The sequence below is a fragment of the Centroberyx gerrardi genome, chromosome 10, assembly GCF_048128805.1.
Source record: "Centroberyx gerrardi isolate f3 chromosome 10, fCenGer3.hap1.cur.20231027, whole genome shotgun sequence".
NCBI classification, from domain to species: Eukaryota; Metazoa; Chordata; class Actinopteri; order Beryciformes; family Berycidae; genus Centroberyx; species Centroberyx gerrardi.
In genome coordinates this window covers 30952212-30967977 of record NC_136006.1, presented here as the reverse complement: position 1 = coordinate 30967977, position 15766 = coordinate 30952212, and the positions used below count along the sequence as shown (strand labels likewise).

The window sequence follows — 15766 nt, the reverse complement described above, 5'->3', positions numbered from 1 at the left end:
TCCCAAAGAATGTTTTTGGGACACTTAAAGCCTGAACAGTTCCTCAGTCCACATGCTTCAAGATTTGGGGCTCTGGGAACCATGGCTGGTCTGCTATCAACAGACCAAATCATAACAGCCTCCATCCGGGGTCCATTAGCACTCATCACATTTTATACCACCATTTTCTTGGATCCATGGTTGTATGAATAATGTGTTTAAGTCTTACAAGCGAGAAAGGTCTGTCCTCACCTTGAGGACCTATAATGCTGATGCACGAGACGAAGACCTTTATCACACATCAGCGTCAGGCTTGTTACAATACAAACCATCCATCAGCACCATGGTAGCAGATTCTTCAATGGTCCAGCACACCGGTAAGTGGTCCTTGGACATTTGACACACTTAAGTGGCAGTCTTAACACTCACTGGGCCAGGCCTTATCTTCTCTGCCTGCCAGCTGCCTTTACCAGCACAGCACCAGGCACGATGAAAGACGGACAGCCATGCCAGTGTGTTGAAGTGTTGCTCCGTTCAGTTCGGGTTATTTGCAGCACTGAGACAGCAACCTTTCAAGAAGAATTTTCCAGCAACACAGAGTCACAGTAGAAGCAATCTGCTCAGGCCAAGAGTTAGTACAGTTAACGAGGCCTGAGTCCTCCGGTGTGGGGCTGAGCTGTACATTGTCTGTCTCTTTGCAAACACTGCATTGGTGTGATTGGTCGGGACTTCAGTGTTACAGATCGTACCCTCGCAGCAAGAGATGCACTCCTAGAAGAGGGGGGGAGGAGAGGTTAGTGACCCAACCAAGTGAATAGATGTTCGGTTGCATTTTGTGTAGGGTTAGACTGATAGATTGGGCTGCCGATATTGGCCTGATATGATGGAGGTTCCTCCATGACCACAGCTGACATATAAAGCAGTCTGGAAAACCTGACATATTGCGCATTTTATTTATTAATTTAATTGTTCAGTAATGCTTTTTTTAATTAGTTCTTCACTTAAAGTTGCAATAAGTGATTTTCCACTAGAGGGTGACAGAAAACGCAAGACATTTGTACGGACACCCCAAAGGACAAACCGAGCGAAGGACCATGCATAAAGACTAATAGCTAAGCTACAGCTGCTAACCCTACAAGAATTTCATTAGTCTGGGTTTCAAAGTTTTAGTATCCCAACATGGTCTAGATGCTGTTTCGGAGGCTAAATTTAAAGATATTGAATATCAGTGCAAAATCTCAGCTATTGCCAGCTTCAATACAAGAATATTGGTATTGACCTTCAAAAACCCATATCAGTCGAACCCTAGTTTTGTGCATGTTTTGCATGTGTAGACTCACAGTGTGACTGGTGTCCCTATGGTGCCTACACCCTGCCATGTAGCAGTCTTCACGAGCAGCACATCTTTTAGTTACAAACTTGGTCTTGCCATGGTTGGTGAAGTAGTGGATTGTCATACAGAACCGAGTACCTGGACAAGGGAAAACAAACAAATCATGTAATGCGATTTTCATAATAAAGTAAAAAGCAGAAAGAGGCTAGCAACTGGAGCTCGCCGCTTCAACCGACAGCTGACTCAGGAGCCAATATTCTCTGCGGGTCCAAGTACTACAGGTATGTAAGAGACAAATTATATATAGGTCCAAAGTCACCAAACTTATCCTTTAAGACAGTGGTTCTTAATGTGAGGTGACCCCCACCAGGGGTCCTTGAGGAGTTCCAGGAGGTCCCCAGCATAATTGATTAATTGTTAAACTTCACTATTATTTCATTTAGCAGAAGTTAACAATTAGACAATGTAGAAGAATGACTATTTTGATTATAGTTTCAGTGTTATCTCTACCTACAACACAGATAGTTTTGGAATTCTGGGCAAAATCATATCTAAAAATAAAAATATTCTCAGATTTGGGTCAAAGAGACAACATTTTATCAAATAGGGGTCCATGGCCCAAATGTGTACTAAATTAGGGGTCCTTGATATGAAAAAGGTTGAGAATCACTGCTTTAAAACATCTGAATTAGGCTTCTGTATGCATGTCCGCCCTGAATTATGGCTATCACATCCTGTGTATTGGTATATCTGTGTATCTACTGTATATCTGACAGTATGTTTTTGGTTGGAGAAAGCACTCACTTTGTGGGCACCACTTGTCCTCTGCCCAGCGGTTGCAGCTATAGTTGTCATTTGCTCGATCACAGGTGAAGCACTTAAAACTCTTGGGGAATGGTGTGGCTGTAAAGAGCAGCAGTGAGAAAATAATTAAATTGCCTTCAATCTCATTCATGGAATACAGCACATGTAAAAGAAATCCTGCTGCAAGAGGATGTCAGCTGTACACTGTATTGGTGGTCTGGTGTTGTAGTTGAACATAATATTGATCAGCGTTATTATTACAATTAATATGGAACAGTTTAATATTGAGCAGCGTGATATTGAAGTGTTAAAAGAAGCCAGCTGTACCCTCTACTGGTGGTCTGACGTTGTAGAAGTTGATGTGATCAGTCTTCACCAAGTCACTTATGGCGACTAGAGCCAGGAGATGAACTGTGGCCGTGATTTGCAGTGCCATGGATAATGCCATCACTCACTCTATCATGAATAAACCTGAAACACAGCAATAAATGAAATCAGACAAAGCAAATCAACCATTTTCAACCATTTTTGAAGAAGAAGAAGAAAGAAGAAAGAAAGAAATGAAGAAAAAGGAAGGGACCAACAGGAGGAATTTACTTTTTTTAGGGGAGTTTGTTTTCATGTTACTCACAACACATCATAGTCCAAGTCTCTCAAGATGCCTCACCAAGCAACAAAGAGCTGCGGACAGAGTCGAAGACATTGTAGATCTACCACAGTATTAAATAGCAGAACTGCCCGGCCTGATCACCTTTACCTGATTCCCACAGGGTCATCCCTCTGACCGTGGGGTCATGACCTTTGGGAGTTCCAGAGAGGCTCAGCTCTCTCTCAGGCTTTGACCCCCAGCCTCTGAACTTTTTGGCATTTTGACCTTAATGTAAGGTGACTGGGCGGTCAATTGAGTGAGGAAAGCAAGGGTAATTCAGGATCTCAAAAAAGTTCAGTGGTAAAAGAACAGTCTGCCTTCTTAAATACCTGCTACCTGAGAAGGCACTTAGGAAACAGGCCCTCAGGGACTTCAACATTTGTTTAGGAGAAGCTAGGAGAGGTTAGACCACTGGATTAGAGAGAGATCAACTAACCTAAAGAAAACAGAATTGGTCATTGCTGATATGAAATTATGAGTCAAATGGTGGCTTTTATGTATGGCAAGCTGACATAACATTAGGCCACAGCGACAGATCCCCAGACAGGCCATGAATACAAAATAGCTAACACTCTAACACAAGTCACAAAACAAACATCTAAGAGTAGAAGCATAGTAGATAATTGTAATTGAGAGAGAATTACGTTCAAATGGATTCAATCTGTCAGGTTGGAAGACAAGTCCGTTAGAGGCAAAAGTGTCTATAGCCCTTTAGTGCCAGACACGCCTAGAGGTGGATGACTGGAATATTCCAGCGGGTTGGAATTTTGGCAGTACACTGACATATTGCCTTGTTGCGTTAAACCCAGGCAGATAAATATCAGTTACCTGAAACACCCATGCTTTGGCCTAAAGCTGCTGGTTGACACGTTGCTGTCGAATGAACTTCATTCCGCAACATAATTATTTGTCACTTGTAAGGGCATGTAATGTAACACTGAGTAACAGCAAAGACACGATCTACCTTTTAAGAACTGTAGATGTAGCAAAAACGGTGTGGATACAAAATGACCTTGTCTTCATGTGTTTGGTAAGTCAACAGTCACCTGTTTCAACTCAGATAATACACTGCTAGAGCCAACAGAAATCACTGACCCAACACAGAATCAATATCCAAACACAAACACCGCTCTTATCTCCTGTTGCAAGCCTAACCCTTGCAAAGCAAACCAGAGTGCAGCCATCAATCAGCCACTAAGTAGCCACACTCCTCAGGGCTACGTGAAGGCCAAACATCAGTCTTCTGAGCAAATAAACATTTGACACCTGTGCGACATCCCGAGAGGTTAGACTCTGTGGCATGTTCAGAGGGCTTCAGGTTCCCCGACCCTGCAGCTGAGGTCCTGTATGTGCAGAAGCATGCATGCACTTGTTGTGGCAAGCTACTGTATGTTTAGCTCTTCCAACTGTCCCCAGACTACTAGAGACTAACAAAACGAAGCTTGAAATCAATGACAAAGCTCAAGATGCCGACCTCTTTAGAGTGAAACAGCAGAAACTCTCTTTTAGTTCAGTGCCAGAATACTGATGAATCACATTACTTATAAAGAGAATAAAGAGAACTATAAAACTATAAAAAAGAAGCTACACAGAGGCTTTGTTTTGCTAAGGCAATGCTTCATGTGACTAGCCTCTTCCTGGTGCCATGATGGTGTTGATTCAATGACTTCCTCTATCTGTTCTGTCACCTCCATAACACATCATTCTCTCACACACACCAGCACCTCCATTTGAACTATTATACACACAGAATTTCTTATATAACTAGGTGTTTCTTTTTCATGCAACATATGTCATTAGATTTGTAGCCAATGTTAGATTCACTGTAATCTAAAATAATTCAATCAAATCAAGCTGGGTAAAAGATGTACTGCTTGGAACAATCTTTATAACACTGCAGAACCAAGCCTACTCTGCTCAAATGGTTTCAAACTGGCAATCCGCTGTTGCCTCATACACAAAATAGGCTAATCATGTTAGGACTTACCAAGATACAGAAATAATGCCCAATATCCATTATCCATTCACATGGTGAGAGAGCATCCTTTTGAACAGACCTCTAGGGTCAGAATGAGTGAGTCACAGGGATTTTCCCACCGAAGTAGCCAGAACTTTGACTCACCAATTTGCCGAAGTAAGACCCTAAAGTCGCTTGCTGGTATTCCTTAGCACAGATCTTAAGAGCTGAAGTCTGGCTTAGGAGTGTTTATTTGAATTTCCTGTCTTTTGCAGATTTTGGATGAGGCCAACATTTTTAATCAAAACAACTTTTTTGGTCTTTAATGTCCACAATGTTTCAGCAGAGAGCCTTGTCACAAAGAGCACTGAGGTCAGAGTGGACATGCAGAGAGAGTCCTGGTTAAAGAAGAACTAGCGGTCGTTTCCTGAAGACCTCCCCTTTCACCCCACCACCACTCCCCCACTTCCTGGTGAAATTGCAGCATCGTGATTGGTTAAGGAATGGGGGGGGGGGGCAACCATGGGAACAGGCACTATCTAACAAGGTAGTGTCAGCCAGTTCCCCCACTTCATGTCATTAGCATTCACACACACACACACACACACACACACACACACATGTATGTATGCACCAGGGTTCATTTTTGAAAACTGATACAGATATTTGGCAGATATTTGGCAGAATATTGTCAGATCTCTGCCAATATTCAATATCTTGAAATGTTTCCATTTTTCTCGCAAAATGTCCAAGTATTCAGTGTAAAACCCTGGAAACAGCATTTAGACCATCATGGGACACTAAAACTCTCCATTGAAACCCAGACTAATGAAATTCTTTAAGGGTTAGCAGCACCTATTTAATGGTAGGGGAACTCTGAGATACATTATTGCCTTTAAATGAAGAATAAATTTACAAAAAACACTGGATATTGAACAATGAAATTAATAAATAAAATGAGCAAAAACATTTTTTAATGTAATTTCTGTAGCTGTGGTCAGGGAGGAACCTCCATCATATCAGAGGTTGAGCCCTCATTGTAACGTCAAAGCGGCACAACACCCTTCCGTGTTCTCTTTAAAGTCAGCAGGATTTTCCTCCTGCATGTCACTGGGAGCACTGCACCGGCTCAGTTTCCCATGACGGAGGAAGGAAAGGATTGGGGTGGAAAAAGCCACGATCACTTCTAAGTGCTCTCACAGCGGGTGTCCACACATTTTTTTTGCAGGGTTTTAACCCGCTTGCAGCTGTGGAGTTCCGGTGAGGCTCTTGCCATGTCTGGAAAAACACATTCCAGCCGAGCACCTGACTGACGGCCTGCTCAGTTAACCAAGCACCTGGGCCTGATAACAGCCTCAGTGTGTGGAGAAAAGAGGGCTGATGTTTCTTCAGCTTTTAATTGAAGCCACTGACTTTGCTTCTTGCTCCACTGGCCCAGGTTGCAAATTCCCCCATGCCCAAACAGATGCAGATGAGTTAGCAATGGAAAAACTCATTTTCTCATAAACCACATGGGCTTTGTGGAGAATTGCATAGTCAGAATCCCTTAGCCCCTCCACATCTCAGTATAGTGTGCACTGACTTGAAAGGGCAACATGCATTTTGTGCCCTTATGGCGTCAAGACGGTATTTCACCATAGTAAGAGGGTGGCCTTCCTGTCTATGAAATAAGACCATAAAAATGAATGTAAATCATAGAATTAATGCTAGCAGCTTACAGTGACAGCCATCATTTAAGTAATTGATAGTGAGTAGAATGGAAGGAGGGGTGTCATTGGATAAGGAAGAGCCCACAGCCTTCATCTACCCAACAACTCCCCCATTGCCCCACAGCTCCTTCAATGCTGACACAGTAAACTAAGAAGATATCTTCACACACACGCACACACACACACACAGTTTAACTGCCAAACTTCAGTGAAAATTTATGGCATCTCTGGCAGATCTTTGTACTGAACTGTACTGCTGAGAGGAATTATTCTAAAAAGAAAAGCTACTCCGACATCAAAACATGAATGTCATATTCCAAAAACGATTACTCACAGTTGATAAACCCTTTAACATTTGATTCTTTAGATACTAAACGGTGAAAACATAACATTTTGAAGCCCTACCCAGTTTCCAGATCAAAAAATTAAAAGTCAAAAAGTCAGTGTTAGATGGTTAGCTGAGTTTGTTACCAAATAAACATTGTCAAATCCAGGTCTGGCCCACAGGCATCCTCAACTGTCGAATCGCAGCCGACTTGCCCTGACTTACAAGACTATTGTGGAAAAAATGGTCTCACCGCATTGATGTTCCACTGAGATTCACATTGTTCATGCGATTGTTCATCCCGTGCCACATGCAGAGAACCACGGCATTGAAAGAAAGCAAACTAAACTGACTCTGGGGTGGCAAAAGTTACACAAAGATAATGACTAGCTCAGTGGTATCCTGGGAGAAACTGGGAATGCAAACTCACCACATGAACGCTGTGGTTTGCCCGGAGGGGACAAGCATTCTCACATCAGTTCTGAATAATTCATAAACTTCACAGGGCGGGAGGCTGTTTTTTCTTGCGCATACAACTCATTCTTGCTTTTATTTTGATGTGAATGTTTCCTTTAATTGCCACAGTATAATAATTAAACTGACTGAACCTTATTTGTCTGTCACTGTCACCTATCAATAATGTGGCTGCCTGGGGTTTGATTAAAATGATAGCTTAATTACTGTTTATGGTGGCTCAATCAGTTAAAGAACCAGACAGGACAAGAGGCTTGTGGTGGTTTTGCCCTTAAACTTACTAATGTTACTTTGGTGGGGCCACCACCAATACTGACACACGCAAATATGCACACACACACATATAGTGAGTAACATCCTCTGACAGAGCTACACCTTAATGCTGCAACTATTGTCTGTCTATGATTACGCTCTACCAGTTTACTGTGCTGCAGGCAATTGAAATGACAGATTTACAGCTTTGTTTTTGGCAGAGGGCTGCTGGACTCCCTGTGAAAGGAGACACAGAGGGAGAGAATAGAGTGGATGTGCCCCAATATTCAGCCTTATTAAAGTGGACACATACTAGCGCCAGCATGGCTTTTGTGACCATGACCGGTGGTGACGCCTTGATGGCTATGGCTACTGGAAAGACTATACAGGACAAAGTATGGGTCTATTTTTAGTTCCAGCTAATTGTGGAGGAGGAGAAAGGTTTGAGTCATGTTTTTTATAGGTTTCACAGGGCTTTTGTGGGGGTTTGTCCCCAGGGAAAGGAAGACGGGTAGAGCTGACTATGCAAAATCCAGCCTTATCTTGGATGTGTCAGTTCCCTCTGTGCAGAACAATAAAAAATGAAAAAAGGAAGCAAGGGCACTATGATTTCTCTTGACATTTTTACATTTCATTGAAAATGAGCAACAATCTACATGGAAGTGCCAAATTTTGAAATGTGTATTTTGAAGAAGCCTTCCCACGAGAAACACCTGGATGTGATGTGATGTGATGAGTTCGTTCTGGCCATCCAGGTGAAAAAACACCTTTGGGTGGTGCTAGGTAGATCTCACCCGCATGACAGAGTGGATCCCTCAGCACCCTGGCACACCGAAACCATACACACTTGGGTGCAACCCTTGGCGGAGAACAACCGACTGCTGCCCACAAGAATGTGCTAGCTATTAGGATCCTCCATTAGGAAGCAGAGGGAAGAGATCAGGTTACTGTTTGTGTGGAGCTCAGCAGGGCTGCGGAGTAGGGATGGCTCAAAGGGATGCCACAGAGGCCTCTTCGCAAATAAAAGTCCCACCAGAGACTGTACTTCAAACAAACAGGGAAAGCTTTGGAAAATTAAACGATCTCTTGCTCCCTCAATGCGGCACTTAGTCTGTACCACTTAACTGGGATGCATCTCACTAATTCAGCACATATCGTTTGTTCCATCTGATGTCATTGGAAGCAAGCCCATACATGTAAACACGTACAAAACACAACAAGAGCAACATGAAGACAAGGAGCGTGAGCCACATCAACTAAAGGAGAACACCAACCATAAGACAATTACCTGAGGTTTACACATGCAATCTTCAGCTGACTGTCTTCAATCTAGCGTTGCCACAATAAGCAAAATTTCAATACTAATTTGATACAGAAAGATTGAATTCAATATTGAAGTTTATATATGTTCGATACTTCTACCAAATGTGTTCTGCAAGCTAAAATTCCATTTCAACATCACCTCCAGAGGGCATATACCTGCGGATTGGAATAGTTAAAGAAAAAGAACTCTGGGTCCCAGTCCACCTAAACTAGCTGACAAACATATATACATATTCAAAATAGAAACAGGTGTGCTTCTTTCAAAAGGCTACTTTGTAGCTGGGTGCTGGACTTCAATGGTAAGAGTTCGAGTTGAAAGAAAGCAGCACATCAATAAATAATATTGGTGTGCTGCCAGTAATGCATTTCGGTATTACACCTTCATGAGAGCATCCTCGATGCTCTCATGAAGGTGTAATACCGAAAAGCAGTCATGGCCAAAAAATAAATTGGTGAAAATGAGGTGACGTCTTCTTTGTTATATTCTTTTTTATTAATATATACATATTCTTAAGTATCAACGCGCTCTGTTTCTGACTGATATGTTTTTTATTGTTTACATTAGGTCTATTTTTGACTAATGACTATTTTTCTTCTTTAAAAAATTATTACAAATTCCTTTAAGTATTGTAGCAGAACATTATTTTAAAATGCTGCTCCCCCTAATGGATTGTATGATTTATCAGTTTTTATTGTTTGTGTTATCTTTCAAATGATTGTGCTGAAAAAGTTAAATAATTTAGCTATTTCCACTGTTAAGCAGTTTAAACTGTTTAAATGAAGTTCAACGTAGAGTCATGCTTTTTGAAGTTCATAACATATATTTGCGCCCTTTTTCTAGCATCAATTAGTTGGGTCCCTGCCTTTTTTCAAATATTGTATAAAAATGAGTAATATAGCAGTTTAAGGGTGATCATTTTAAATGAATGCTTCTGTCGTCAACACTATTACTTAGATATATTTTGATAATAATGCATAACCTCACCAAATGGGGTGCAAATATTAGCTTGTATGTGTAGGAGAAGAGGAGACAAATTATATACCCTAAAATAATAGGGAAATTCTTTCAACAATGCCATTTTTTTAAAAAGGAAACACTTTAAGGTGCTTAACACAAATGTAATGACTTCAATGAGATAAAAAGCCATTTTATTAAATAACTTATGTTATGGTTTGTGCGTCCAAAATTTGCTCAAAATCTACAGGATTTAGGTGCCTGAGTAGGACCAATATGTTTTTCAAACATGTCCTCTTTCTGATAGAATGTTAAAAGATGGAAAATGGATACTTGAAAAAATCATCACTGTGTCCAAAAGGCACCCATTTCGAGGAATGACCCCGCTACAAAGCTGTCCAGATCAAGGGTGGTATACCAGAAACTTAGCAAAGCATTACAGTAACGGTTGTTACAAGAGTAAAACTCTTGTATACTTATTTACAAAACAAGGAGATCTGGTCACTGCCAGGTCCAAACAAAACTACATTCCTGTTTCCTTAAGTCGTGTACTCTTAACCCATATCCGTCTATCTGCTCTCCCACACAGACTGGATCCCCCACAGCAGGAAATAAACCTGGAGGGGGGCAAGCCCGTTATAAAACCCTAGGCCTTTCTTTGACTTTATGGCCCTTTTGTGAGTGAGTAGGCTGTTCGCTGACTTGTATGACAATGCCACTCAGTCAGAACACAGGCACGCAGGTCATAAAGCTTTCAGGCCATCCATTGATCAACAAGGGAGATATAGAGAGGTACCGGGGCAATGATGTACTCAGCTGAGGCTGCCTGGCTAGCTTGTCTAGACTGCTGGTGTTTGACCTCACTGTGTAGCTCATTGTGGAGAGCATGGCACAAACCAGTGTCCGAAATTAACTTTTTTGTTCACCTGCCAAAGGGCTGGTGAGCTAAAAGAAAATTGACCTGCCAAAAATATTTTTTATCGGCCAAAATAATTAATACTGTACATATTTCATAGAAATACTGTATGTCACACTGCCTGTTTTCAATGCTATTTCAGGTATAGAATCAGGTACTGTGTTAAACATTCAACTGATTTAGAGTTTTAATTTAGAACTTACAGTTTCAACTATTGTTAGTCTAGTTCAGTGGTTCTCAACGTGGGGTCCGGGGACCACCAGGGGTCCTTGAGGGGGTTCCAGGGGGTCCCCAGCAAATTGATGACGTGTTAAACAAGAAGTTAACACAATTAGAGAATGTAGAAGAATGACTATTTTTATCATAGTTTCACTGTTATCTCTTTACCTACAATACAGATAGTCATGGAATTCTGGACAAAATCATATCTAACAATAAAAATATTCTCAGATTTTGGTCCAAGAGACAAAATCTCATCAAATGGGGGTCCGTGGCCTTAATGTGTAGTAAATTAGTGGTCCTTGATATGAAAAAAGGTTGAGAATCACTGATCTAGTTAACCATCCAGGAAGTTGCTGCCTGTGTAGAGTAGGGAAACAGGCAGCCAATCAGGAGCCTGTTTGATACAGAGACATTATTTTGTTTGAGAACAGGCAATGGCCAAAGATCGTATTTAACAGAGGCATTCAAATGTTACTCTGTCTCAAAAAGTTAGCGGCCAGAGTGACCCTTATTAATGCATCCACCAAAGAAATATTTTAACTGGCATTTGGAACTTAGCCGTGGTAAATTCAGATCTTAGAGAGGTTAGGTTAGATTTTAAAGTTCCATTCACATTTGGAACAAAACTAAAATATATGCATTCCCTGTATCCAAAACACCTTAAATATATACTGTATATATACACTATGTGTGTATTTTCAACTATACATACTCTAAGTATGTATAGTATGTATAAATGTACACAGTAGTAGGGGTAGAACAAGCCTGTGGAACTCTTATGTGAACATGGTGCGTCTCTGCAGTAAAGCCATACTGTAGACCATAGAAGGATTATTGTAAACAAAGCCAAAGAAATGTGACAAAAGGTCTCTGGAGAATAGCTGGGAGCAATGCCAACTTTAGCCTAAAAGCTTTTCAGAAATTTGTGGTATGTCTTTGTTTCATTGCAAGACGCCAGAAGCAAGGGCAACTATCTTTGATCTTTCTTTTATACTTTTACTCTGTAATTCAGATTAAGACACTCAAGATTGCATCTATATTGCTTTCTCAAAAGGCTTTGAAATGCAAATAAACAAATACTGTCTCTAAATCAGTCCAGATGTGTCTTTTTTAATATATTTTTACTGACCAGTGATAGCATATATAATCAGATCTAACTGCTGTGGATGGAACTCTTTCCAAAGTAGTTATACATTAAAAAGTAAAAGTAGTTTTTGTTGTTTGATGTGTGTAATATATTTTCTTATTCCTATGAATAACTGGCCAAATGTACATGATGTGACGCCACATCAAGATATTCCCAGCGCAGCTACAATGGAGTTTGATAGCAGAAAATTTTTCAGATATCTAAAACATCAACACTAAACAAAAGGTTTGGGTGTGAGTCCCTCAGAATCGTTCAACAATGACACAGGGGGAGAAGAAGAGGCCAAGATATGGGTTTCTCCACCAACATTAGCCTCCATAGACCAGAACACAATGCAGTTACAAGACATGGTGTGTTTTGAGTAGGGGTACTTGTTTACACAAGTACTCGCGGACGTTTTTTTTTCTGGTAAAATAAATACCCTTGTTTCTAATAATAGTAATAAATGAAAAGCATAGCTGTCCATGTCAAGCGTCACTATGGTAACGTTTCCAAAAAATGAACATGTAGGTGAATGTTAAATTTGTAGCCTATGCACATCATTGTTGAAAAAACTACACCTCAGGGACATACAGTATATACTGTATGCTATATCTAGTTAAAAAGGTACATTTTTATTTTCAGTGGCCTATTAGCCTCCTAGTTCCCTCACTGCTGGCATATTAAATTTAATTGTGTTGCCAAATGTAGCCTATATTAAACTGGTTATTTTCAACAAAAGCTGATTGTTTTATTAGTTATTCGATTAGGCTACACTAAATACAAATCCAATTTGTTTTAATGAATGCATTATTGTTCCTCTATGTGGGTGGGTGCTGGGTGTTTGCTCTAACGATTTGACCAGGTGCGATTATTACTTCTTATTTGGTGTAATAAAGTATGGGTAAAGGGTTACTGAATTAGTTGGAATTTCACTAAATCATCCCCTTTGTTTTCTATCCCTTATTCTTGCACCAAGACTCCTATTGTGCCTCCTCGTGGCAGCTCACGGTAACTGGTGTCTTGTGACACCAGGCCAAACCAATAGGGGATCTCGGAGCAGCAGTGGGCCCCAGAGGTGAGGTGTGCAGGCCCACAGTCATGTAGACACGCCCTGGCACCCACCAGCCACTGCCCCACTGCCATGTGGGTAAACCCGGGGGGTGTATGGCTACGGGAGTAAACCCCGAACGAAAAATCTGTGTTTCGGGGGATTCACACCGGGCAGGATACCGACAGACTGGATCTCTGGCAACTCCAAACAGTAGAAGGTCGTCATGAATCTTCATGCCACTGGAAGAAGCTAGATGGAGGCAAGACAGTGAGAGTAGGCACTGCGTGCACCTACACTCACTTAAATCTACTCTCTGCGCAGGCTCATACCCCCCCCGCCAAAGTCCTGCGGTGATGGGGAAGGGCGGTGGGTGCAGGTCAGGATGTGACTGGGAGCACCTAGCCCAACCCTACACGCAGGCGGCATGGGAGTGATGGTCACTGAGTCGTGGGACCCTGGAGCAGCACGTCTCTTCGGCAGCTTTCTATGCGACTGAGCAGCCCCACTCTGCTCACCCTGAAGAGGGAGAGGCCTAGAAAATGTGGCCCAAAAATAGTCTGTTCCTCTACAACCCGGACAGCCTACCGCTGCTGTCGGGTCATCCCTTTCTGCGGTCAAAACCAAAAAAGAAAGAAATACCATCTCCCTCTCACAGTTGCAACCTGGAATGTGCGCACCCTTTTAGACGCATCCAAGAAATCCATCCGTCCCCAAAGGAGAACAGCAATGGTTGCTCATGAGCTGAGGAGATACAATGTGGATATAGCAGCACTCAGCGAGACCCGCTTTCATGGAGAGGACTCTCTATCAGAGATTGGAGAAGGATACACCTTTTTCTGGAAAGGGCTTCCCCCAGACTCTCGCCGCCTCCATGGTGATTCCCAGAATCACCAGTAGGTATCAAGGCTGATGACATGGAGCATTCCCCTTACCCGAGGTCGACACGCAACCCTCATCAGCGCATACGCACCAACCCTGGATGCCAGTGAAGATTCAAAGGACTGTTTCTACAGCACTTTGGACTCCATTATCCAGAAGACATCACCCAGTGACAAACTTTTGCTACTGGGAGATTTCAATGCTCGTGTGGGCTCAGACCACGGGCTCTGGGAAGGCGTACTAGGCAAACATGGCGTCGGCAACCTCAATGACAACGATCTCAGACTACTAACACTCTGCTCGGAGCCTTGTCATTACCAACACCCTATTCCAGTTAAAAAACAAACTGAAGACCTCCTGGCAGCATCCTAGGTCCAAACATTGGCATCTGATAGATTATGTAATCACCAGACAGGATGACCAGAGAGAAATTCAAATCACCCGGGCTATACGTGGGGCGGAGTGCAGGACGGACCACAGGTTGATAAGGACAAGGCTCTACATGGAGATCCGCCCACAACGCCGCAAGCAGGCTTCCAGCAAGAAGCTTGACTGCAATGCCCTTCAATCCCTTGCAGTCATCCACCACCTGAGAAACCGACTTGCAGCCGAGCTGAGCAACATCCCAGAAAGCTCCGCCATCGAGGACACAAATGCTGCCTGGAACACACTGCGCTCATCCATCTACCGTGCTGCAGAAGAGTCGATGGGATTCACCAAAAAACGGCACCAAGATTGATTTGATGAAAATGCACCCGGCATCCACGACCTTCTCAAGGCAAAGCGCAAGGCACATATTACCGCTCTAGCCAACCCTCAATCTGCTATCCTCAGAAACCAACTGTCCACCATCAAAGCAGAGACACAAAGAGCGCTACGGAAGATGGAAAATGACTGGTGGGTCAAGAAAGCCTCTGAAATTCAATCTCTTGCAGACTCCAACAACACGCATGGTTTCTACGACGCCATCAAGACCATCTATGGCCCTCAGAGAAGGAATGTCACACCAGTAAGATCCGCAGATGGCACCACACTCAACAACAAATAATAGAATGATGGGCAGAACACTTCAGCATCCTCCTAAATCAGAGCAACCCCACGGACCCGTCCATCCTGGAAGAACTCCCCAGCTTCCCTTCTGTTCCCCAACTTGATGAAATTCCTCAATTTCATGAAGTCCGTAAGGCAATCAAAGGTCTAAAAAATAACAAAAGTGTAGGCTCAGACTCCATCCCTGCTGAAATATATAAGTATGCAGGTTACCTCCTCACACGCCGGCTGCACCAACTCATCTCTGCCATCTGGACAACACAGACTGTCCCACAAGACTGGAAAGATGCCACCATCATCACAATCTACAAAAAGAAAAGTGACAAGTCTTCCTGTGACAACAGCAGAGGTGTTTCACTCCTGTCAGTTGCAGGCAAAATCCTGACACAAATTATGTTTTTTCACCTGGCTACACACATTGCAGAAAACATCTTGCCAGAAACCCAATGCGGATTTCGGAAAGACCGTAGTACCACAGACATGATCTTTGTCGCCAGACAAATTCAGGAGAAGTCCAGAGAGCACAAGCAAGACCTGTAGATGGCTTTCATTGATCTGTCTAAGGCATTCGACACAGTCAACCGAAAACTACTCTGGGACGTACTCAGTCGATTTGGGGTCCCATCCAAATTCCTCTCCATTCTCCAGCAATTTCATGATGGTATGCAAGCCCAGGTTCAAATAAGTGGACAACAATCTGACCCCTTCAACGTCAAAGTAGAAGTGAAACAAGGATGTGTCTTAGCCCCTATTATCTTC

General features: G+C 42.4%; 1 protein-coding gene across 1 annotated transcript; it reads right to left on the bottom strand.

Annotated features, from left to right (window-relative positions):
• Window positions 1-512: 512 nt before the first annotated feature.
• On the bottom strand, window positions 513-2565 carry lypd6b (LY6/PLAUR domain containing 6B). Its single transcript, XM_071912631.1, has 4 exons — window positions 2444-2565; window positions 2117-2215; window positions 1320-1450; window positions 513-750 (listed from the first exon to the last, which is right to left on the bottom strand). The coding sequence occupies exons 1-4, from the start codon at window positions 2562-2564 to the stop codon at window positions 580-582; spliced, it is 522 nt and encodes a 173-aa protein (XP_071768732.1). The 5' UTR covers window position 2565; the 3' UTR covers window positions 513-579.
• Between the last annotated feature and the right edge of the window lie 13201 nt (window positions 2566-15766).

What these genes read in the sequence shown, in the direction of transcription:
- lypd6b (XM_071912631.1), bottom strand. Translation starts at nt 2,564, where the DNA reads ATGGCATTATCCATGGCACTGCAAATCACGGCCACAGTTCATCTCCTG. An exon ending in CGTCAGACCACCAGTAGAGG is followed by an intron (nt 2,216 to 2,443) that starts GTACAGCTGGCT and finishes TGCTCTTTACAG; the next exon opens with CCACACCATTCCCCAAGAGT. An exon ending in GGACAAGTGGTGCCCACAAA is followed by an intron (nt 1,451 to 2,116) that starts GTGAGTGCTTTC and finishes TCCCTTGTCCAG; the next exon opens with GTACTCGGTTCTGTATGACA.